Source organism: Magallana gigas, chromosome 8, assembly GCF_963853765.1.
Source record: "Magallana gigas chromosome 8, xbMagGiga1.1, whole genome shotgun sequence".
Classification (NCBI taxonomy): domain Eukaryota; kingdom Metazoa; phylum Mollusca; class Bivalvia; order Ostreida; family Ostreidae; genus Magallana; species Magallana gigas.
In genome coordinates, this window is record NC_088860.1 from 37,069,309 (window position 1) to 37,096,035 (window position 26,727).

A 26,727-nucleotide genomic window follows, 5' to 3' on the forward strand; every position below is an offset into this window, starting at 1 on the left:
AAATATTCTAACCTCTTTCACCATTATATGTAAGTGAATAAAAGCAATGTAATTTGAATATTAGATTGTATATCATTGCGTATCCATACTTGAAAATAATTGATCGTAAGTAAAAGGATAAATAGCACAATGGTGTCTATATCAAATTAATTTTATGAATCAAAATCGTACTGTTGTGTTGTGTTGCTATAGATCTGTAGAATATATTTTAATGCATAACATTATTACGTACAAAATCTTACTTTTGCTTAATTATATGAACTTAAAATAAAAGTTTAAGTACTAATAATTCCAGTAATCTGTGATTGAAGTTGTATTTTCTCTTTTTTTCCCATCCCTTCATCAGCTTCAAGTAAAGTTACGAGTGTCATATGCCACTGCAATCAGTATTTGGTTTCAGAATATTTAATATAAAGATAAAAAACAAAAGGATTTTTTGTTCAGATATTGAAAGTGCTTTTTCATTATTTATTCAATTATTTGGAAAAATGAAGTGTTTTGAAAGATACAATTGATATACTTAGTTTAAAAAGTGTATCTTGCACAAATATAGATAACTCCAACTAATTTGATGTTGAACAACAATTTGATATGTGTTGTTTGCTTAATAAACTAAGTACATTGATACTTTCAAATTGTCATATCTAGTAAGTATTAATTGAGTACCACTAAACATATGATACAGCACTCATTGCTCTTTATCTGCTTACAAATTCAAAATATCAAAGTTCTAGCAACATTCAATAATATGAGCTAATCTATTTTTAGACAAGAGCGATTTAACATCGGTAGATTTAATTACTTCTCCAACAGATCAATAAAGTAGGCCAACCTTGGGAATTTTAAAAAAATCTTGTACAGTAAAACGAAGAAGTCTTTAAATTCTCTGCTGATTCCACCACTTCCGTTCACATGACAATCCGTAATGTTTTTTAAAGGAGCTTTTAAGAAGGATAATCTACTGGCACCAAATTATGATTCAGAAATGTATGAGGAACATAATTGATTTGAGGCATGATATTAGTTCCCCTACTTGTGATACCATAAGAGATGTAAGTAAATAAAATAAAATGGTCTACTTTCGTTTTGGACAGATACGGTATATACAGTCTAATTTCAAGTTTACATAAAAAATGAAATACAGCCTACGTAATAATTTGCAACTTTATAACTTCAATTGAATCTTGAAATTGTTGCCATAACAACATTCAATTCTAAGTGACGTGTTTCTCATATAAATTAATGTGAAAATGTTTTTAGAAAAATGTGTTTCGATTGATTAATAACATATCCGATACTAACTTCAAATTTTCAATCTTTCTAAGTGCAGTTTTTTTTGGTTCATTTATTAATTGGTTTATAGGTTCTAGGTTGGAATTTAGATATTTTTTCCATTTTCAAAATGAAGGAGAGTTTTTTGAAAATTAATTTTCTACTTTATAGATTCAGTACCTACAAGACACATCTAAACCTTCCCGGCTAATGTTGTTCCGTGCAAATGTTCAGTTTTTACCGCTACTTCCTATTTCATTTTTGAATATTTTACTGCCGATATATACTTGGCGAGTATTGATTTCAGCCAAAACTTAGAATAAGAGTTAAAATAGTTTATATATCAGAGATGTGCGGAAAAAAATTTCTGTATGAACATAATTGAAATGTCTGTGGCATGTATGGTAAACAAATTTTTTTTTAATTGCAGACGGAGTAAAATTGTAAAAAAAATAATACAACTATCCATAAATGTAAAATGTCATGTCAGTGTAGACCAAATGTAAATGATAGAAACCAAGTTATAGGAAGAAAAATTTCTGTATGCATATCTAAAGTCTGTGCGCTATTCTGCAGTAACTAAATTTCTTGTTGTAAAGTTTTGTAAAAGCGTGTGCGGGTAAAATCAAGTTCGAATTTCCTTTCAGAGCGCTAAAAAAATAACGAATTGAAAAAAATTGTAAAAGATTAAGAGATTAATATTTAAACATCTTTTATGGACTTAGACAATGGTGCCATGGTAGCAATATAAACTTCCTCGTACAAATGTTAAATAACAACCTTGGAGTACTTTAAGACCACAACTTGTTTTGATTATGAATAAGATAATTTGATATGTTTAAAGTTCTTATTTAGAATTTGTTTGGAAAAGTGGTTAGCATGAACAAATTTCTTTTAATTCATTTTCCTCCCATTCAATGAATGGTAAATAAAATGATTCGACTTTGGCTTTATCAAAATTTGAATTTGCCAAAACTGATTTAAAAATCCATAGTAACCTGATATCATTTGACCACAATTTACTGCATACGCCTATATAAATAAATATGTGTACTCATCTGTAAAAGAAATAATAACAAATATAACTAAACGATGTGTAGGGTTTAGCAACAACGTCAAGACTGGAATTTTTCGACGTCAAACATTGTTGTTAAAATTATTTCCAGATATAAATTAAGCACTGATTTGAATTTTCTAGCATTGTTTGCCAGAGGGTCATGGAACAACACATAGAAATGCCTTAGATGAGCAAAAATCATGCTAATGGGCAAATTAAACACATTTTTTTTAATGTAGACAAACCAATGGCATCAATTCTTGTTTAACGAATCACTGTCAATTCACTTGTAAAAACCAACTTTGTACACCAAATTATTATCAAACTCTATTTTCTTTTTTAAGATTTAATTTTTTTTTATGTATTTGATCCCTACCGAATAAGTTTGAGAAAGGTCTTTGTGGTCAATGTAGAATGGCAATGCTCATTATATATGCATCATACATCTAAACTAAACAAACATTAAATCGTAGGTTTCATTGATTGACATATTCCAATATAAATAAGAATTATAATAATGTTAAATACTGAAATTTGATTGGTTTAGACACAGTTTATAATCCGTTCTATTACCGTCAGCGTTTGCAGCACACTTGGCAACCAACGGGTAACACAAAAAATTGTTACATGCGCGTAAACTATTTGCGTTCGGTGTGCCGTAGAATTCATGTCAATTTATAAATAAGAGCAGTAAAGTTTTCTTTAAAATTATGACATTCAATATAATAAAATAAATAGTGAGCTTCGTGTCAGTTGACACTGGTTTTCTTGGGTTGTCAATTTCAACTGATACTCTCCCAAACAGGCACTATTAATGCATTGTCAATTTCATTATGGCATAGTAATGACATAGTTACGTATACATCACAATTAGTAAACAGTTTTACAGAAACTGAATGTGTAGCTTTATATCAATAACCATAAGATATGATACATTATTCATTAACAAATGCATCGAACAATTAGAACATTTATTTGCATCTTTCATTCAATAGCCATATCATAGGTTTTTCTTAAAACTGGTTTATAAGAGATGAAAATAACAAATTATAAGCATATCATTGAAATAAACCAAGTTTTGTTTTCATAAAGTACTCGTAAGTAGTATTGCTGTAATTCGCTGGCAACTTTATCTGTGTATATCACACATTGTCGATCCTAATTCAAATCATATATCATTAACTAGTATATTTTTATTTTTATCAGAAATTTAGCATGAAGTCAAAAACCAATTATTAACCAATTTTTAATAAATGTGCTGCTTTTCATACACTCAAAGTTGACATAATTTTTTTTCTAGAAAGAAACCAAGAGATAAAAGATAAAAAATGGCGGGTATTGTTATGGACACAAAGATACACCCCTCAGAGAAATATGACAGGGTTAAATTTCGTTCAGACCAAGGGGGAGCAGGACCGTCGACCTTGACCGAGAGAAAATACCAACAGGACCGATACTACGAGATACAGACAGATTTGACGTTAGAAGAGGCTCGATACTCAGAAATGCGCAAAAAGATTCCAGGACTTGGTCGCATTCCTAAAGATCGCATAGATAGACAGAGCAAAGAATCTGACTTCCATAAAGTATGTAAAAAAGTTGTATGTACGAGAACTTAAATAATATGCAGGATATGCTTGAACTATGTACATTTGTATCTTCAAAAACTTTCATTTTATAGATAGATATGTATGGCATTTATATACAAGATGGAATAAATGTAGTGGTTACACTAATGAAATTATACTATCGGTACAATTAAACAACTAGATTGATCATGACACAACAAACATCTTTGCGATAACTGAATCTGATATTGTCAATTTACTGTTTCAGAGAAATCAAGCACATCTATGTTTTGTGAAACAAAATTTTCACGAAATTGAGTGTAGCAAATTTGTACCAGATCCTGAAAAGATTGGGGTAAAAAAGATCAGGGATTTAAAGTAAGTTTTCAGGGATTTAAAGTAAGGTTAATCTTAGAACAAAGAAGGCATATTTTTCAAAAGAATTGTAGAAATGTTAATTTTCTATTTAATGTTAAATTAAAGATTAATTCACCTATTGAGTTTTTCAAATATTTGTTTTCTCAATTGTATACTTGCATAAGTTTAAATTATTAGACTAAGTGCACTTGGATATCTGATATTTAAATTTTAAAAGAGAAAACATGTAAGGTAATGTTTGATGGCAGATCATAATATTTTGAGTCAGTATTTATTTTATTTCTCTTTCTTTCCTTTAGGTGTCATTGTGGAGAAATTTTTACAGAGCATGTTGGGATTTCTAACGCCCGAAACTTTGCTGAAAGGGAACTTGTGGAAACATTTCTTGTTCCTGAAGGTGAGTATCTTCTTCAAATTAACACCTGGACAATTTGGGATGTCAATATTTAACCATGTCTTGTTCCATGGAATAATTGGCCATTCTAGACTTATATAATACATGTAAATGAACGAGTAGATTAAAATATTATTGACATTAATGGTTTGGAATGTCTCCCTTATTTAGATAGCGTTCTGATATTGTTCTTCATATATGACTTGTTTCAGTGATTTCTTGTTCATTTTTGTCAAATAAAATCAATGTCAATAATTGCTCATTATCTTTTGCATGACACTTATGTGACTAACGTAAACAATGGGGTTGATTTAATTTTAAAGGAATTTAATGTAAACATATTACAAAGTATTCGTTGGTAAAAGGGGTTCATTTTGTTCCATTCATTTGAAAACCCATTATTCCACATGAAGGAGATTATTTTATTTTATCAGAAATGAAATTATTTTTTGGTTTCAAGCAAAATTCTTATTTGAATGTATTTAATTTAGAGCACTTAATTATTACCTCCTCATGCAGACACCAAAAGTTTAAGGTTTGGTATATTATTTTATAATAATTCTTATATTATATGGAATAACGTTAGTCGAAACTACATGTACGTTCTCTCTCTTAATGGTTGATCACAAGAGGCATTTGGAGCTTATATTAGAATTAATAAAAGAGCATATCTCCTTATTGGTTTTCTACTCGAAACTATAAAACGGGGCATTTGAAGCTTATATTAGAATTAATAAAAGAGCATATCTCCTTATTGGTTTTCTACTCGAAACTACAAAACGACACGTTGCAAATTACGATCCATGCATTGTGTAATAGAGTACACTGTCTCGCTACCAGACAAAAATGCGACCCAAAGTAGTGTAAAGATCAAAGTAGAATACAAAGACATAGTTCTTCATCTCAAGAAGCATTACTTTAAATTTACACGTTGTGGTTTTCAAAAGGGGAAATCTTAATGTTTGTAATTTTAAAAAGATATTGGATTGAAATATCAGATACTCAATAATTATAAGGATTTTTAAAATGATTACCGGGCAAATGTGATAAAATCAATTATCTCAAGTGCCATAAATACTTTATTTTATACAAGTCATTACACGTACATATCCATGTATTTAGTTGATTTAATTGGAAAATTTGTCTAATTTGCCTCTGTAATTGTGTTTGTGTATTCATTTAGCGTTCTAATCCTAAACTTCCCAACACATAATGTCCATGCTTTAAAATATCAAGCACTTATAAATTAAAAAAATGTGAAATAAATGGATACTTGCTTTTAAATTGTCCATTAAGCCTCTAATTCTCAATACTATTTCAGAGTTGCGAAGCCACATAAATTATGGAAACCTCTTTAATGCTCCTCCAGAAAATTTAGCATCAATTCTATCCCAAGTTACATGGACTAAAGAGGATGCTTTCAGAAAAACGTCTTGTTCGACGTTTGGCAAAATCTGTTTCGTAAACTATGAAAACTCCAAACCTGCCAAGGTAGTTGTTTGTGTCATTTTCATAAGAGAATTACTTCAAATATGTGATTCTTTATGTTTAACGGTTAATATAATCTTTTGCGATTTGTGTGTGTCTAAATGTTACAAAAGAAGTTCTATACTATAACCATTTTCTATGTGCCTGCACTTTAGTTCCTATTCTATATGTAATCATTGGAGTCTAAAGGGTACCATGAACAAATATATTACATAGTACGTCGAACTGATGAAACTTTTATTTCAGTATATTCGACTAAGTCACAATGACTCGGTAGACAGATGCCTGGAACTAATGGATAAACACTGGAAAATAATGGAACCCAAACGTCCCAGCTTGTGTATATCTGTAATAGGAGGGGCAAAGAGCTTCAAGCTGGACAACAAGATGAGAGAAACCTTCAACACTGGTCTCATTAAGGTATATTACATCATCTTACATCTCTTCCCCCTATTTCTGATCCTGCTTCTCTTCCTAATCGTAGGCCTATTATATTGTTTCCTAAAATAATTACTTTCTGCCAGTTTACTTACATTTTTGGTAAATATCCTCCTAAGGCAGGAAAGTCAACAAACGCTTGGATGATTACGACTGGATCAAACGTTGGGGTGATGAAGGCTGTCGGAAATGCGGTCAGTGAGGGACAGTCCTTTCTATGGGATAACGACAGAATCACCCACACCCTGCGACTTATCGGAATAGGGCCATGGGGATATGTCAAAGACAGGAAAAACTTGGAGAGTGACGGAAATGTGAGTACAGTGACCAATTTTGTTTTTTATAGTAATTTGAGACTACATGTAACACAGTTTCATTTATTAATGCATGAAAGATATTGTTTTATTCTTTAAATGTTCAGTAGTAAATTAATAAGAGTGAACGTAAGGTAGGAATGATGGGATTTTAAAGTTCGTCCTAGATGGTTCTACTTTGTTTCTAGGATTTTCCTTAAAGTAGCTGCTTATAGAAATGATGAAATTGTCTTCTATTTTCCTCAATGCCCAACTTTTTTCTCGGTATAAGTGCAAACATTACTAATATAATGTTCATCAACAAATAAGTAACTCAATCAAAACGAATGATTAAATCATATTTCTGTATCGACTCAGTTCTTGTTTTTATTTTAGGGCTGTTTCCCGGTGCATTTTCAGACCAGCAACATTATTCAACATGGTAAGCCTGTACCCTTAAATCCAAATCACACACACTTCGTGTTTGTGGACGATGGATTCAGGAACAATTATAAAGGAGCATCGAAGTTTCGGGCTTTATTTGAGCAGAAAGTCTCTAAACCAACACAAGGTATAAATGAATGGAATGTTTTCAATGAATTCTTTATTTAGGGTGTTACAAAGATATTTAAATAAAAATCCAAAATTTGGCCAGACGAAATAAAAAAAAAAAAAAAAAAAAAAAAAAAAAAAAATATATATATATATATATATATATATATATATATATATATATATATATATATATATATATATATATATATATATATATATATATATATATATTAATTAGAGAGAATATATCGATTACCTCGTAATTTTGACAGCTGGTGGGTTAGGAATACCAGTTGTGTTGGTGATCTTAGAGGGCGGGACTGACGCTATCAATGACGCTATGGTGTCTCTCAATCACAATATTCCTGTTGTCGTCTGTTCAGGAACGGGCCGGGCGGCAGATATCCTGGCCTATGCTTATTCTCACACACGTAGCAGGTAAGCTATTACCCCTGAATAATGTTACAAGAAAATGTATAAAACAGTGTTAAAAATAAAAATAAAGAAACTATTTGGTATAAATACAAGTTTGATTAAAATTTTGTATAATGTTATTACTTTCAGTATTCACCATGTTAATACAGTCATTTCATGCATATCTTTTAGAAATGTTATGCTATGGTATGGGATTTTAATGATATTTTAAGAGATGTAGATGATATGCTACGAGATTTGTGTGCTATGCTACGATAAATTGAATCGAAAGGCCTAATGATATGGTATGCTATAGTATGCTTTGCTATGTGATGATATGAGATTTTAAGAAAAAAACGCCTCCACATACAGAGGAGATACAAACATTTCGAATTAAAATATTAAAAAAAAACACAGTTAACCACTTTTCTGCAATGTAAACATTTATTCTCTAATCAATCTTTACAAACTGAATTGAAATGATGTTGTATGCTATGCTATGGTATGATATGATATGCTATGAGAATCTAATTATATGCTATGAGATTCAATGTTATGGTATGAAAGGACTATGTGCGGTATGGTCAAATATCTGCCCCCGATTTCAACCAATTTTTAAATAGTATCGTATAAAAATGAAATCTTCAGAAATCATTGTAAAGAGGATGCCTATAACTTTAATCTTGATTTTAGTCATCATTGCTCACTCGCTGTTTATCTATGACGTCACCTAAATGACCTAATTCCCACAAATTTGCAAACAAATGAAGATATTCTCATTTTTGCTCTATATTTTGCATTCGGAAATATAGAGCGCAGGTCTGCTCAAGTGCGATTTTAAAATATGTTTTTCTTCAGATAGTTATACATATCATACTAAAAAATGCTACTTGAGCAAGCCTGCGCTCGATGTTTCCCAGTCGAAAAATCATCGGAAAACACCCATATTTTGCCACAAAACATTAATTTATCAAAATAATGCAATATTCATGACGTCATTTCTACATAATGACGTCACTGTGGTGATAACTTTTTACACCTTTATTTCCAATATGATTTTAACTATCTTTCACCTTATTTTAAAGCTCTTTCTAGAACTTTGATTTTGGGGGGCAAAAATTGCATAAAACCGCACTTAGTCCTTTCAATGTTATGCAATGGGATTTCAATGCTATGTTATGCTATGGTGAGTGTTGTAAAAGATATGTTTGAATCTACTGTAGATGACATGAAGGTGCTAATGGGTTAGTTATCTCTTTTCATTGTTAGCAAAGGGGTGCTGAAATCAAAACATGAAATCAAACTGAGAGACAAGATAAATGAAGCCTACGGGGGGAGATGGAAGGAGAACGAAATTGATAAGAATATAGAAATTCATTTTACCAATGTCATGAAATGCATGGAACACAGAAATTTGGTACATATTTAAGCTAAAATATATGGAATTCTTATTACTATAATACATATAAATGTCAAATACAGATTTACATCTAATGAATAATTTGCTGACCTCTCGGCCTCCTTAATTGACTTTCTGTAAATGTATAAATAATGTATTGAAAAATAAATTATCTGAAACAATTTTCGTAATTCATGGTTTATAAAAGGATTAAATCTATTAACTTTTTATTTTTTTTTTAACAGATTAATATCTTTCCAATGAACAAACATGAAGACCTCGATATTGCCATTCTTACGGCCTTGCTGAATTGTGAGTATAAACATTCTACCATATTTGCTATGATATGATAGGAATCATTGACAGATAATACTATCAGAGTAGAAACCTGTGTTGATGGTCCTAGTTGATATCCAAAATCGTTTGAAATTGCTTACTGATTTAGTAAAATTCTTATTCGTTGAATCAGATAAAACTGGTATTGTAAAAATGAAATGAAATATTTTATTGTAGTCTTCAAAGTTATAGTTTCCATTAATTGCATGCCTATTCAGAAAAGACATTTCAATTGACCTTGAGTGCAGCTCAAATGTATTTTCACTACACTTCAAATGGGGTTTTTGTGTCTTAAAGTTGGATTTTATTATTATTTATATTAAGTATTTCACAACCCAATTAGATATGAAATAATGATAAGTTAATGTTTTTTGGATTTTTTTTTATTCTGTTCATACTTGTATATTTGACCTTAACATTTTTATCTTGGGAAAGGTAATAGTTTTACATAATCTGATACTTTTTAAATTATGCACTGGTAAAATACTGATATCTCAGAGATCAGCAATTGTTTTGCAAAAATTTAAAATTTCATGCAAATTTCCACTGTTGATACATTTTGCAACCCTCTGTACCATGCTAAAATATTGTAGGAGGCCTTTCTTCTGTAATTAAATTAATTATGGTTTATTATTTTTTTAACACAATAAACAGATAATTTCTCTAGAATACAAAAGTTAATGATGTCAACGAGTATTCAAGTACACATTTACTACACTTTTGCTCTGACATGACGATCATCGAATAAAATTTTGTCAGTCGATTTACTGGTTAAAAGAAAAATAGAAACATTTCATTTTTCAACGCATTAACGTTTTGACTACTCGTACTCATTTAGTAAACAGTTTCCTCTTATATTTGTTATTGATTCATAAGTTAAAGTGCATTTCATCGGTGCCCCTGGTATATATCCTAAGCCTCTAATTCATTGATCTGATCAAAATATCATTTTGAATCAAGGAACAATTGAATGTTTCTTTTATTGTAAATTATCAATTCGATCAGTGCATAAATAAATAATTGATGTCAAAAATAATCGGAAGGCGTTTGTTTTTATAATGATAAACTCCAATAGCTGATTAGGAAGGGACAATCATGACTAAACATGAAACACGTTTGATTTGCGTTAAGTGACATGTAGCTCAAGTGTGTGCAAGCGTCACAAGGGAAAAAGAAAAACCAAAATTTGCTAATTGACATTCAGATGAAATAATTTTTTATTTAATTTCAAATTAAGTTTTTAAATGTTTTTGATTTAATGGGACGGTGTATATGACAGTAATATTATCATGTTTAAAGAACACACAGGTACAAATAAATGAACGATTACTCGACTATCGCTCGATTAAAGCCTGTTTAAAGATAGTATGAGCTGAAGATAAAACATTTTGGTGAAATTTTAACATCAATGAAAAAAATAAAACTTTATCAACATAAAATAAAACTTAAGTTTACCATGTGTAAAATCAAAATGTAGACCTGATGTTGTTTAATAGTCAACTCAGTCAAAGTAGGAGGCAGTAGAATGGCAGTTAGTGGCAAAGAGAGATAATTGGCTTACAGCAGTTTGAACAAAATATTTATTGCTGAAATATATTATTTTAGCTAAAGCTGCAGAGGACTCTTTTGAAATCCGGAAGAACCAACTGCAGTTGGCTTTGACCTGGAACAGAGCTGACATCGCCCAAGAAGAGATCTTCAGGGAAGATGTGTTGTGGCCACCAAGTATGGAATATCTCGATAATTTTTTTTAAATTTAATTTTTGCACAGTGCACATATCGTAATTTTATCCATCCTGATTGAACTCAATCTCTTTGTGGTTTAGGAAGTTTAGATGACATTCTAATGGAAGCAATCATCGAAGAAAAGGTAGAGTTTGTTGCATTGATTTTACAACAAAACGTAGGGATGAAGGAGTTTCTCTCGAAGGAGAGGTTACAACAACTTTACCAAAAGGTCAGTTATAGATCTCATGAATAAAAAAAGTAGTTTTCTTTAAGCATCTGGTAAAATAGTTTTGGATGTATTTTATATTGACTTTTCTTTGTGAATCAAATATTCATACACTTGATGCATCCTAAGATCATATGCATCATCTGAAAGAATTAAACAGTTAAGGTAATGGTCCATACCCAACTAGATAAATAAAATGCGTACAGAATTTTTTTCATATTTTTAAACGTGTATCTGAGGATAAGTTCATATCAAATTTTAACCTGTTGGCTGGTCCATCGGTATCATGAAAGCTAGGACCGTTGCTAAAAATAGAACCGATTGCGGAAAATGGCGCTTTTCTCATACATAAAGAAAATAAGCTTAAGTCTGAAATTTGACTTTCACAAAAACATTTTTTGACTTATATCCTATGTAAAATAAAGGAATTATTATTTCAAAACTATGTTACACTTGCTTATTTATCAAAAAATAGACAAAGCTGCATACAAATTATATAAAATGAATAAATTTTCAAAGAGCATTTAAGCTGTTATAATTTTAACGTACGTACAGCATTCTCTAAAATGTTGATATTATTTAAACCTTAACGCTCTTAATCAACTGGAAATAAAATTACCCAAGAGACCGGCCCTTTCAGGATCACAATTGGCATATTTTTGGTAAATTCATTAAAATATACATTTGAAAAAAGATCCGTATAAATAAAACAGTGCATAGGTTTTTTTTATTTCATAACTCTAAAAAATAGTTTTTAATTATTGTTAAATAGAAAACATGATTTAAACAAACTGTTGATTAATCTGTATTATTTAAATCGCAAAAGATGGTGTCTTTGGATATCGGTAAGTATTACTGATCAAGATCGGTATTTAGAAATTGCAGTCACATGCGTGGATAATGCTAACTACCTGATATATGCTTTCAAGACAAAACCTCTATTTAAACTTTTTTTACTAGTGTTAAAGTCTGTTCTTATAATGAAATAACTTCTCTTCAGCGCATGATTTTAATTCTAAAACATTTTTTTGGGAAAAATAATCTATGCTTGTTGCTAAGCGAATAGGATAAAGATGATGTAGGTCAAATTATTTCCCCTGGTGTTTTTATCTCCCTTATGCACTGGAATATAGATCTCGGTCAGGATTTCATTTTGGATGTTTATCGATCTTCAGGGATTAATGTTCAAATAATTGGATTAAATTCAACCTTATAATGGATTAATGTTTATGCAGGACAAAAGTAAGCGGTCTTTATTTTCAAAACGAGTACGCAATCGACACAGTCATGTTATTTCGCTGATTACTACCCCGGTAGGCCTAATTGATTGCAGTTGTCAGGATTTTTTATTCGATTTCTATGTCAGCTTGATTTCTCTGTTTTGAAATACACCTTTTAAAGTTAGGTCTCATAAACATGTAGATCGGACACGGATTAGACGTAATAACGCGTAAACTACGTCAGACGTTGTTTTGTGACGTATGGATAATTACCTTAAGGAGGGTTTTTTTTTACCTTTTTGTATATGTGTTATCTGTAATTAAGAGTTGTTTCATGCATTTACGTATTTTACGGTGTTAACACTTTTTAATAGGACTAAGATTAGAATAGTCTCCATGAGAAGAAAATACAGGAAGATATTGAATTGATTAATTAATATAAAACTTATGAGGATTTCTTTATTAAAATAATCTAAATTGGTTTAAAAAAAAATAACACCATTAGGATAGATCAAATGGGTAGTATTTGATAACCCAGCCTCCATTAATGATTGGTTTTAAATAATTTTCAGTTCTATGAACTTAAACTAAACGGGTCACTAGATTTACCTATCCATTGCTGATAGGAAGGGTTTATTATTGTTTATGCTAAAATCAAAGCTCTTAAAAATTTCCAACTTACTTTAATTGAACATCCGTGTTTCAATAAACAAATTAACGAATATTTAAAAACGACAATCTTTTACGGTACCATTAATATTACACTAACTACCCATTTTTAGCCGGGCTCTGCTGAAAGCAGAGTCCTGGCTGTAGGCAGGCAAATCGCTAATGTTACTATAAATACATGTAGCACCACACTTTAAAAACCGAACAGCGTCAAAGTAAAAACTTCCGCTATACCAAATAGTTACACAAAGAGCCACATTTTGTCAAAAGTGTTGGGTTTTTTTTTTTTGGTATTTTTTTAATTTCGAGAGAATTGTCTATCTTTTAAGTTTTCTTATTAATTACGTGTTTTAAAGACAAGACTGTGCATTTTGGACACATACAATGCGCATGAATTTCCATGAACTACTTTGCTGCGCATTGAAGAAATGAGGATTGAATTTATAACGCTTGCTGCAAAACTGTTGAATTTTTTTTCTACCAGACAGACATATTCTTGTTTGTCGCCGCTTACAAAATGTGGTCGCTCTCTGACGCTTTGCCGACATTACAAGCATGAGAGAGAGAGAAATATATAGAGAGAGATTGAGAGAGAGAGAGAGAGAGAGATTTAGTCTCTACTACACAATATGCATAAAGACACATCAAAAGAGCCCGGCTTTCAGTACTTCAGTACTTTGATTTAATAAAGTACATATATAAACTGATGACAATCGTTTGCATAACATTTTACAGAACTAGTAGAAGTTTTTTTTTACCGCTCACGTTCCTTAACTAAGATGTGTAGCTGAACACCACTCGTAAATAGGCACTGTCCGCCATATTTCTCTTTCATCACTGCTGTCCCTAAGACCCCTGTATAAGGCAAAGACCTCTAAACAGTTCAAAGTCCTTTGCTGTAGAGGTCTCACCTTGGTGGACGTACATATTGCCTCGCCGTGTTACTCGGTCGCGAATTATCAAGTTTTTCGCACTTTTTTCAAGCCTGTAAAATACTAACATCAAATAAATTTGTCAATGCATAATTTCCAAACAGACTATGCACATAGAATTAGACATAAATGCATAAAATCCAAAAAACACAAAAGACCGCTTCAGATGTGCAATCGGGTGTTACGAAATCTAAGGGTTTACATACCAGGTATTTGTGTGACGGTGCCTATTTACGAGCAGTGTTCAGCTTTCAGAATACTCCCGACGGTACTTTTAACAGTATGCTTTTTTCAGTCATTACTTCGAGCGGACGCAGATCATCTAAAGAAATTGATGAGTAGTAAAACTCGCCGCTCAACGTTTTCATACGACAATCTTAAACGCTTAATGGAGTCCCTGATGTACAAATACGACCACGATATAGAGGAAAGGAAAACTAATGACAATATAACAGGGAGAAAATACTCCTTAGACTTGAAACCCGAGAAGCCACAACTGCTGTTTAAACATCCATATAAACAGCTGATGGTTTGGTCCATTCTAATGTTAAGGTAGAGTTACCAAAAAAGTCAATGAGTAGTTTGAAGTTATTTATTATCATTCTGATACATGAACTGCGGTTGAGTTGTTTTGTGTTCTTTATCTAAATGGTATTATATCTTCATATGAGTTAATTTGAATTGATCTCCCAAGTTTCAATATACAAACTAGCAAATATTTTAAAAAGCAATATTTTACAGTATCATTAATTTTACATTCAAAAAGATTTTTCTGATTCTCATGTTTATATATCTTCGTAGAACGCGAAGATTGATCTTAAACGAGACCATTATAATATAAGGGAAAACTTTACAAACATATATTTATAATAGAAACAGATATTCTTAAAATTCTTCGATTTCGTATGAAGCCTTAAACGAATTCATAGTATTTACAATACATGCATTTGGGAATAAATAAATAGATAAATGAATGAATAAATAAATAAATAAATAAATAAAGAGCTTTAAATTGGTAAGTAATGATACTCATTTTCCTTTTCATGATAATTAAAAAAAAGAACCTAAATGAGAATACATATATGTATACGATTTTTGTCATTTTGATAATTATTAATCCAATATTTATCAGACAAAAGATGGCAAAGTTTGCCTGGCAGATGGGGAGTGAGCCAATCACCAGTGCAGTGGCTGCAGCAAGAATTTATGGCAGCATGGCTAAGAATGTTCATAGAAATGAATCCGCATTGAAAGAAAAAGTGTTGATTTTTAAAGAGTAAGTTTTAAATATACAATGGCTTATCTAGCAATCTGATTAAAATCAGATCCATGATCCGTTCCTTTTTTTATTGTTGCTATACGAGGTTCTGGAGAAACCCTGCTTGAGGTCATCTCCTTGTGAACATTGATTTACGGATATTCATGAATTACCTTAGACAATGAGAGAACGTGTTATGGTATTTTCGGGTTTCAAACAAAAATGGAGTTCAATTACGAAGCATTGGGACATGTTCTCGAATCTCTGGGTATCAGCGAGCTAGAGACGAAGCGAAAGTTGATATTAGACACCCTCAGAGAATACATAGGCATAACTTCCAAAACACATAACCGAGGAATGGAACTGACAATCTGATTTGTAAAAACAAAGTTCACCAGGAGGTGACCTTTTGTCAGATGCTCGTAAAGCGACATTAAAATTATTGAGATGATCTAGGATCTGATTTTAATCCGATTGACACATCTAGCACTGATGAAAATTATTCTATAAATTATATAAATGAGTATGATTCCAGCATGTAATACTTTCTGGCAGCGATGATTATTGTATTTGCCGCCGCATTGTTATACCACAGTGTACAAATAAATATATTATAATTGCATCAAATTCGATTGTTTATGTCTGGGACTAACAAAGACTGTTCATACAGACTTTCTTTCCATTGATTAAAACTTCACATTTTCAGTTCTCCACAATTCTAAGATTTTTTTTCTACCGTAGATTATGATATGTTTAAGGGCTTCCACTACTTAACGACTAAGGCTATTTAAGATATCTTATGTAGGGTTAAATTGCTTTCACTGCTTAACAGTTGAGATTTTTAAACCAGTATGAAAACTTGCAACACTAGAATTTGCATTTTCTAGGGTCTCGCTAAATTAAAATGTGAAACAATACCATTTAACCGAAGTTATTCTGATAAATATTAATTTTTCTCTAACAATAGAAACAATTATATAAATTGATGCAGAGTGGCATCAATATTTATTGCAATCCATATATTTGTTTGTAAAACCAAATAGCTTCTGTATCATTTCCTGTGGTTTCAATAATTTTGTGAACATCGCGTTTTGTCGAAATCGAGAAAACACAGTTTGGCAATGGTCTTTTTAATTTAATGTGTTATGAGGAAAAGGGCATTTCAATGTGCACTTAATTTCGTTGATTAACTGAAGAACGACATCTGCGAAAATTGGTTGCAACGAATATTGTTGAAAGCAGTGGCAGTAATATCTTTTGACAGTGAGTTTGAGCACTTAGCAAGAAGCGTGATTGACGAATGTCATGCAAAACAGAAGGAGAAGGCGATGATGCTGGCGGAAAGGAAGTCTCCTTCCTGGAGTGAAATGACCAGTCTACAGATCGCAGCCTCCGGAAAAAACATGGTGCGTTTCGTTTACTGTACAAAATTTTATGCTAAAAAACGAAGCTTTTAACTTTGATGCCAACACAAATAAAATGACAAGGTCAATTTGTAAGGACATGTGTTTTATTGACATATTTCAAAGTTTTGAAGCTGTACATGTAAATTTTGAAATGTGCAGTTTGTGGTCATTAATTGTGTACATTGTATTTAAAAAGAGACACTTTATTATACCACAAAATTCTTCTGAGGAATAAGTTGTTACTGCAATGCAGAATCTGATAATAATTGTTTACTCAAGGATGAGCAAATTATCAAACATGCAGCAGAAAGTGGGACAAAAATTATTATTTGAATTGACTGTTGATTTGAACATCTCTGATTATCATACTTCTCTTTTCTTTAAAGGTTTATCTCTCCTCTGTAGCTTGTCGAAATTCGATCGACGCCACATGGCGCCGGGGGATTTTATCTCGATGGCAGGTAATCTTAACACCTGTGTGAATCGTAGTCACATTGACTTATCTTAAAAAGGGTTTTTTTGGGTAATCTTTTGATGAATTTTAATATTTTTGTCATCAGATATGGCATGATGAATTCATCATAAATAGCATTTAATTATGAACCGTATAGAATCTTATAGAAATCTTAAGGTCAAACTTTGAAAAACAAAATGCTCATTGTTGGTAATGTTCGATGTGTATTATGTTCTTGTTTTTAGTAAGATAATCAATCTGTAACAAGTATGAACGTACATGTAATTGTTCATGCTTCATGCAACACACGTATATCAGCAACACACGTATATGGTTTATAGATCCTTTCTGATCTTTTTCTAACTTATATCACACCTTAAATGTATCAGCTAAAAATCTTGATATCTATTATTCCTGGTGAAACTGCTTAATGTGAAAACGATTTTGTTTTGAATAAATGAAGTAATACTTTCTATTGATAACAAAGAAGATAATGAAATAACGTTAAATTGTAGACATTTAAACATACTCTTAAGGGGATGTGTACATTTGAGAATAACAATGTTAACATTTCTTGAACTGGCTTGTATCTGCCAAAAACTGGCCAACACTGTTGTCAACAGATAAAAAGTAATAAAAACGATGTTTTACATGTTGTTATTCTGTGAAAAAGGCATACAAGAACAGAAAACTGTTTTTAATCACTTAGAACAACTGTGGAAGTGCAGACGTATTTTGAAAATTTAAAATCTGAAAAAATAAGAGTGTGGTTCATTGGCTTCCTTTCCACAACCATTTGTTGAAGAAAAGGTTGAATATTGCATATTCATGTAACTTTGCCTCAAAATAGGGAAAAGTTTTCTATCATTCAGCATGTGATCTGTTTTTAGAACAGGAAAATTCCAGTCAATATATAAAACTCTTGTGTCTTTAAAAGCACAATATGCCAATTTAAAACAATACGTGTTGAACGTGACAGAGTGAGGCATATTTATACCAGTTCCATTTTTTGAAACTAAGTTTAATAAGTATGAATTAAATTTTATTCGTTTGAGAAGTAGGGTAGGGTTCCAAAAAATTCATCGTCTTAAATAGAAAAATAAAATATACATATATTTTTCAAAGAAAATATAATTTCTGTGTACCTCCATAGCCACAGAAAAATATTTTGTGCGAATTGATGGTTTTTAAACACATTTTAAGAAGAAAAGTGCACTCTATGTGATGCAAAGCGATATTTTAGATAAGTAAGCTTTGACCTTTTTCTCAGCAATGCTTGTAGAGCCGACACAAATGACCGTCTTTGATATCTTTTTTCATTTTGACATTTTTAGTGATAAACAAAGGCATTTTTCTGGTCTTGTGTGCGGACATTGCATACAAAACAACATGCCGAACGTCATAATTATTGCTTTTTTATCTTTTGAAAACATTTCTTTAATTCACAAATGATTAAGATGGCCGCACACCCCATTAATAGAAATAGCAGTTGAGCATTGTTATTTCAAATCATTTCCATGCATTTAATCTGCTGGAATCTAATAAGTTTTAACAAATTTGATAATCTAATTGCACAAATAGCATGCCAGTGAATGGAGCGAAAATTGAACTTACTATGTATATACGGACAGGATAAAGCTTACCGGTTTCCTTTGGATTTTTTTTAAGGTCTTAGTGACTGTATTTTTCCCTTTCTTGCTGTTTACGCCCTTTTTGAATGTCGATGCGATGGGGGAGAAGAAAGTCAGGACTTTCCAGAAAATCCTAACGTTTTACACTGCTCCGATTACAAAGTTTACCCATTACTCGGTAATTCAAACACTGGAATCCTGCTAGTTGATTTTTTTTCAAACATTGTATTTCCCATATTATGGTAATAAAATTTTTTACAGTATTTGATTTTTTTTTACAGATCCTGTACATTTTCTTTGTGGCTCTATTTACCTACTTTCTATTAGTGGACTACCAACCAAACGAAATCACCACAATCGAGAGAATCTGCATATTTTGGATTTTTACATTCATTGTAGATGAAATTTACACAGTAAGTTTTCATCAAACTCCTGCAATATCGATATGTATGCAGATATTTGCAAATATTAGTTGCTAACAATTTATAATTATATACATTTAGTCATCATTTTTTCTTCAAATGTTTTTTTATGAATCTTAAGTTCGAATTCTATTGTTAGATTATTGAGTTAATTTTTTTTATAGCTACTGACTTTTCCATCCCCGACTTTTGGTGGAAAGATAAGAGACTGGTACGGAATGTTAAAATGTATAGACTTGTTCAATCTATTGTTCGCGTTATTAGCATTTGTGATTCAGGTCATTACAATGCATACGAACGAGAATGCGATTAATGTCAGGATTGTATTCTCAATCAACTGTATAATTTTCTACATACGAATAATGAAGCTGTACACAGCAAACAGCAGTCTTGGACCCAAGCTTGAGATGATCAAAATGATGGTGAGTCAGAGTTTGCAATGCTTTGATAAATTTTCAAAGTTTCCAAATAATAAGGCAGAATGGTTTTTTTTTCTTTCAGTTCCTATTTAAATATGTTATATTTTGTCTATATTTGTATTCATATTTTAAAATGATACATGTATACATTAGTAGACAAATGTTCCTTTTTTAAAAAAAAATCCAAAACCTAACTATTGTTGCCTCTCTTTTGTTTTTGAATAGTCGAATTATGATATATGCTGATTTGTACGCGATTGTGACATCCGATATACCATAAGACCATCGCCACTGTGGCCAAATTTTAAAATGATGTTCGATGACCCATGTAGGCCACCATGGGTTTATCTTGTAATTTTATGGCTTAACATTTGAAAAAAAATGTAAAGAACATATCCTTCAAAACAAGCCTAAAATAATATCAAACTTGTCTGCTTTTTCATAATAATAAATTATGCTGAAAAAACGTGACTATCTTAAAGTTTGACACAAATGCCTACTTTAAGAAACTATTCCAGAGAAGTGCTATTACAATAGCTTTCATTCTAACTATACACCATTAAAAATAGAATTACACTCTGAAGACTATACCTATTTCATGTTGCATTACTATCAATTACCTCCACGATATAAAGTTATTTTTTACAGTTACTGTCATGTCAAATGAAACCAATATGAACTTGCGACAAGTGAAATTGAGTCGATTAAAATATACAACACTGAATAATATGTTATGTATTTTTCCAGTTTGCCGAACTTACGACTTTTCTCTTAGTGGTAATTGTCTTTCTCGCGGCTTACGGAGTGTCCAGGCACTCGCTTCTCTATGGGCGAACAGAAGCATCATGGAAAATCTTCACAGACATTTTATTTCATCCCTACTGGCAGCTGTATGGAGAACTTGATTTTGATAATTCAATGAAAAGTAATGTATTTCAGTTAATGAAATTGCCAAAAAAAATATTTAAAACTAGATATTTATTTTTAAAAAGTTTATCATTTTAAACAAATGCATTTAAATGCAATTGTCAATAGTAAGAGTCTACAAGCACTTAATACTGAGCTAAAAACTTATGCACACAAAGGAATGAAACTTTATAATTCAAACATTTTATTTCATAATACAATTTCTAGATATAAAAATATTAAAACAAACATCATATGGTACTCTGCAACACATTTCCTATTACCCACCTGATCCTATTTATTAAATAAAAATAAAAACATACTTAACTGATCAATTAAAACCAAGATTTTATATGTAAAATCCGGCTTAATTTAACATATGCGTGAATGAACTTTAAATGGTGGATAAAACAGTACAAATGCTCTAAAATAATAATTAGAACATGTTCAGGTATGTTTTCTTTTTGTGTTTTTCTTATCATATATATTCAAATGTAGAATTCTATGATTGCAAAAATAATAACCATAATTCAGTACTAGAGTTGGCAAAATGTTTTAGTTTGACCTTTATTGTGCGTTGTTTCAAGTATTTTTACTTCAATGGTTTAATACTTAAACTTTATCCAATTATTAATTAAGATTAGTTTTTCCTTTTGTTCCTTAGCGGCGGACAACGCTGGAAGTCCAAATTTAACTCCGACGACTACTTCATCGATATCGGACACTAGGTGTCCTTGTTGGATTTCATCATTACAGATGAACTTGACGAATTCATCGCAATCGGAACAGGGCTGCCCTTGTTGGTATTCTTCAGTACAGAATAGGTTGACCAGTTCATCGCTATCGGACATCGGATGTCTTTGTTGGAATTCATCAATACAGATAAACTTCAACAATTTGTCGATATTTGACATTAACTGTCCGCGCTGGAATTCCTCAGTACGGATGAACTTGATCAATTCATCGATAACGGACATTGAATGTCTTTGTTGTAATGCCCTACCTCAGAATAACACAGCGATTCCGCAAATATTAAACGTGGAGAATCTAAATATCGTATTGGTATATATTCTGTGTGCAGGATATCTCATTATCGGCACTATCCTGTTGTTCAATCTTCTCATTGCCATATTCAAGTAAGGCGCGTTTACTTAGTCACTATATTTAAATTGTTATGCTTTCAATTTAAACACTGAAATCTGATTGGTTTAGACGCTGTTTATAATTTGTTCTATTATCATCAGCGTTAGCAAAACACTTTGCAACGGGTAACACAACAAATCATTATTGCGCGTAGATATGTGCATTCGTGTCATTATTAAAACTTTATGAAACAGATTCGTATCAACAAGAAAAACACATCCATTTGTTTTAATGAGAAACAATGTTTTTACAAGATTTTTTCTTATTAAAATCGTGTTTTTCACAACGATTCATAAGCAAGTTTATTATACCCGTATGGATGTTTCTCGTTGGTACGGATGTTTTACGTGATGTGGTCTTTAATGTGAAGGAAAATGTTAAATTTTTGATTTTTTTTTTCAAAACGTTCATTGGAAGTAAATGTAAACATAGCGGTAAAGAAGTTACTAATCCAGTAAGTGTATATACTAGGTCCTTTTACAACTCATTTCTTTGGAGATGATAATATCATTGGTGTAAGATATGCAAATTAAAAAAAAAAAATCAAATTAAAGTTGTGTCGATACTGATATGTATCCCTACAGCAGGAAAACAGGATCAGATTGAAAAATACCGTCAGTTATTCATTAAGAAAAATAACCCCTGCGCTGTTCACAGGTTCCTGACGTTATAAATGTTTATAGAATACAAATTTATCTATTATTGTATCAACTGCATGGCTTTTTACATTTAGCATTTATCTGTCAAGTACATTTGACAATTTTATTTTTTGTGGACTCAATAAAAAAGGATTATTCACAAAGAACTCTGAAAATATCATCGTCCCTCAATTGTTTGCTACATGTACGAACGTGAAATTATTTAAGCCTTTTTTGCTGCTGTTAATCTGTAAATCTTTAATTTGATTTCATTCAGCCACATCTTTACTAAAGTGGAAGAAAAATCCAACGAAATCTGGAAGTTCCAAATGTACTTCTTAACCATGGAGTTTGACAATAAGACTGCCTTGATTCCCCCATTGAGTATCATCCATCATTTGTACCTGTTTTTCAAACTGATAGCAAGAAAAACTTGCTGTGAGAAAAGTTCTAAAGGTAAATGTTGAAAAAGGTCATGTGAAATGGTCCTAAAGGTACATGTCGCTCAAAGTAAACCATGAGTAGACGCAAAGTTTTAAAAAGCAGACCCCGAGTAAACCCCAAGTAAAACCCGGAAGTAAATTTTGGGTTTACCTGGAATCTGCTCTAGTTTTAGGTTGCGTCTGACCGGTAAGTGTAGGTGAGCGACATGGTCCATTGCTATCTTGTCGCTTTTCTTTGCAGGAGTTCAGTTTACTGAGCGACATCTGGAATATTTACAACTTTTTGAGACGGAGGAAATGGCCAACTATCTGCGGCATAAAAAATCAGAACACAAGGATTCGGCTGAGTCCAAACTTCAGAAAAGGTAGCATTAAAGCTCGAATCACGTTGTGCAGAGGCCACATGGCTGTTTAGTAAAAACCATAGTTTGCATTTTATACGAAGTTATTGTTCAACATGTGATTTTGATTTCTCTAAAATGAAAATTAAAAACGCACAAAATACACAAGTATATCAACAAAAGATGACTAAAAAATTCTCAATGTTTAAAATGAACAGGGTTGAGGAACTCTTTAATCTTGTGGAGGAAGAGTTTACGGCTGATCAGGAAGATGCCCTCACACTTCTCAACACAAAGACAGCAAACTTAACGAGAGAGAACACATCTGAGCGTATAACGTTAAAGTCTAATAGATGGCCCAAACCAAAGGCTGTCATAGAGTTTGCCAAGAAGCTAGAAGAGAAGGAAGCCATGGAGGTGGCAACAGAGGTCTCAAGTTGTTCATTGTCTTAATTTTAACTGTTACATATTACAAGCAGTATTTATTAATTTGTGACGAAAAGTACCAATCATTCTAAAACGTAGATGTTGGTCATATATAACATAATCTATTGCCGAACTTGTGAAAAACGATGCATCATGTGAGAAATCTATCTTTTTACGATAAAATACTTCTTCTGCTTTAATTCAAAAACGCCATTGATTGGATTTATGTCTTACTTTCATATCGTAAAGTTTATGGAAGAAAATCATTGTTGCAGTATAGATGTGCTGAGAGAGAATATGTTTTGACATTGAATTAAGATTATCTCAAAATATTATTTAAACATATTTTTTTTTACAAACAATTATGCAGTTAACACACGCCCTGTTACTGTCTATGCTCGGATGTAAATATTAATCAAGTAAATCATACTTTAATCACATCTAAATGCAAGATAAGATAATTGCAAATCTAAATAAAATGATTCACATGAACATGTTGATAGCATTTACAAGCTTACACAGATCAAATGTTACAAATGTATAGGTTAACTTTATATGATGATTCAATTAAAAGCTTGTTCATTATATGATTTGTCTTGTTCATATAGACCCTGAAGGATGAAGAAAAAATTAAGAGAGCGGGGACAAAGAAGGACAGAAAATATAAGAGAAAATTGAAAGAAGTGAAAATTTATATAACAGACCAAGAAAATGAAGCAGAACCTATAATTGAACCAGACATCGAAGCTCGGATCCATCTTCCTGGGCCCACCGGGATAACTCCGCCTCTAAGACATTCAAGAAATCTGTCTCCATGGGCAATCAACCGCAAACCGGATAACAGAACTCTTTACACACATCGGCGTGTGTCATTACAACATCATTCGTCTGACAGTGAGGACAACGAACAAGTAAAATATCCGGTGCAGTATAAAACTCTGGGTATTCCAGAGGAAACCAGTTCAGAATCATCACCGTGTGGTTCCGATACAGGCGTTCCCAGGATAACGAGGAGACGGTTATCACTGAGGCGGACGGAGAGTAGTACGGAAGACGAGCTACGATCTAGAGCTAAACTTTTTCAAAGATTTCGTCGAAATCGACAGCTATCGGATTCAGATTAATTTTCAAATTAATAGCTAGATTACAACAGCAATTGACGAGTCATTTGAAAATTTAATCTATTTATCAAAGATTGAAAATAAAAAAAACATGTTGAGCAATTTGAATAAGAGCGAGAGCTTTAATTTCGTTGATTTAATAGTATGCTAATTGATAAACCAAAAGCTGAACAATTCATCAATAGTTCGTCCCATATTACCATTCCGTGACGTTTTGATTATTTTTTAGCAAAACTACACACACCTATTAAAGAATATTCAAAACAAAACTGGGGTTTTTTTCTTAAAGTAAAAATTATTGTTTCAACACTGATGTAATTTTCAAAATCGTCTATACAAACACAATGTACTGCATGATAATCTCTATACTGAGGAAAATAGCATTAGCCAGTGAAATAAATAATGTTTTCGATATAAATATTCATTCAAAATGTCCCATATGTTTTTCAGCATATTTTATAGTACGTTACTGACATTCTTACTACTTTCCCTCATCAGGTTCGACATGTATATATCTACAACATGTTTAAATCTACAAATTTTGGGGCTGTGTGTGTGTGGGGGGGGGGAGGCGATTGGTCCCTAAATCGATACAATGTTTTAAGAAAATTATACTCAATAATGTCTGCACTTAAATCATTTGTCAAGCTCACAGTTTTTAAAGTTACTTTCAACAGGATGACTTAACAATAGCTCTATTTTCTAGTCTTGACTTTTATTAAATGCATATATATAATTTTTTATCAGTTTTTACATTTTACAAGGTCTTTTACAATATTTATCTTTTGAATCCGCCCAATAAACATATGCTTTCATGTAACACATCCGAGACGATGTATTCTATAATATTATACAATAATGATTTCACACATACCCATATTAAACTCATGGCCTTGTTTTAGCTAGTCAGCACTGTCTTTTATAAAAGGTTTATTTAAGGTTCTATTTTGAAGTCTGGTTTTTTGTTTTATAACAAATGGTGCCTCTTCATATTGATCATTTTAAAGTCGGTCCAAAACCTCATATTTGCGCTTCATAATCATTTTCATCGATCGACGATTGTGAGCAAATTAAAATGAAAATTAAATTGCATACATGATTAAAAAAATTCAAATTTAATTTATAAATATAAGTAGATTTATAAAGTTGTTAGTTATTTTATGTTGATCTGTTATGTTATATGTCTGTTGTTATGTCTATTGTATGTGTTGTCACCAATTGTTTACTTTTTTGTTATCAAGAAAAAAATCATTTGGAATCGTGTAGTTTTTTTGTACTGCACAGAAATTGGTTATTTAGACAGGAAAAGTTTTACATTTGAGATATTGTTTTGTAATGATTATGAGAAAATTCCGTCCCGATTACTGATAACCGTTTATAAAGACATTTATCCTTAAGCGTATTTATTTTAGTATTAGTAACTTAGAGTTCATACACATGGACTCATATATGGTATATTTTGATATATTCATATGATGGCATATTTTGTTTCGATATACTAGTTTATCTTTTTCGAAATATGATATGTACATAAAAACTTCTGTTACAGCTATATATGCATTTATATTTGATTTTTGTATCAAAATGTAATGTCTGCAATTAGAATTCTGATATGCAAATATTTACATTCAGTGTATATTTCCTCTTACATGTATGTCTGCATTGAAAATGTGAAAAGGTCAATGTGCATTAACACTCGTATAAAACTGATCACGTTGTATAAGCACAATTAAACGTCATTGCTCGTTTGAA

At 31.5% G+C, this 26,727-nt stretch overlaps 1 protein-coding gene across 1 annotated transcript; it reads left to right on the forward strand.

Annotated features, from left to right (window-relative positions):
* The first annotated feature begins 826 nt into the window (after positions 1-826).
* On the forward strand, positions 827-26,727 carry LOC105318910 (transient receptor potential cation channel subfamily M member-like 2). Its single transcript, XM_066070013.1, has 26 exons — positions 827-1,052; positions 3,630-3,915; positions 4,166-4,275; positions 4,575-4,672; positions 5,991-6,160; positions 6,404-6,577; positions 6,715-6,909; positions 7,285-7,459; positions 7,716-7,881; positions 9,127-9,274; positions 9,502-9,568; positions 11,198-11,317; positions 11,419-11,549; positions 14,663-14,919; positions 15,500-15,643; positions 16,890-17,031; positions 17,418-17,492; positions 19,154-19,294; positions 19,398-19,529; positions 19,703-19,960; positions 20,705-20,882; positions 21,528-21,999; positions 22,922-23,100; positions 23,329-23,452; positions 23,647-23,857; positions 24,463-26,727. Exons 2-26 carry the CDS (start codon positions 3,658-3,660, stop codon positions 24,976-24,978), a joined length of 4,641 nt encoding a protein of 1,546 aa, XP_065926085.1. The 5' UTR covers positions 827-1,052; positions 3,630-3,657; the 3' UTR covers positions 24,979-26,727.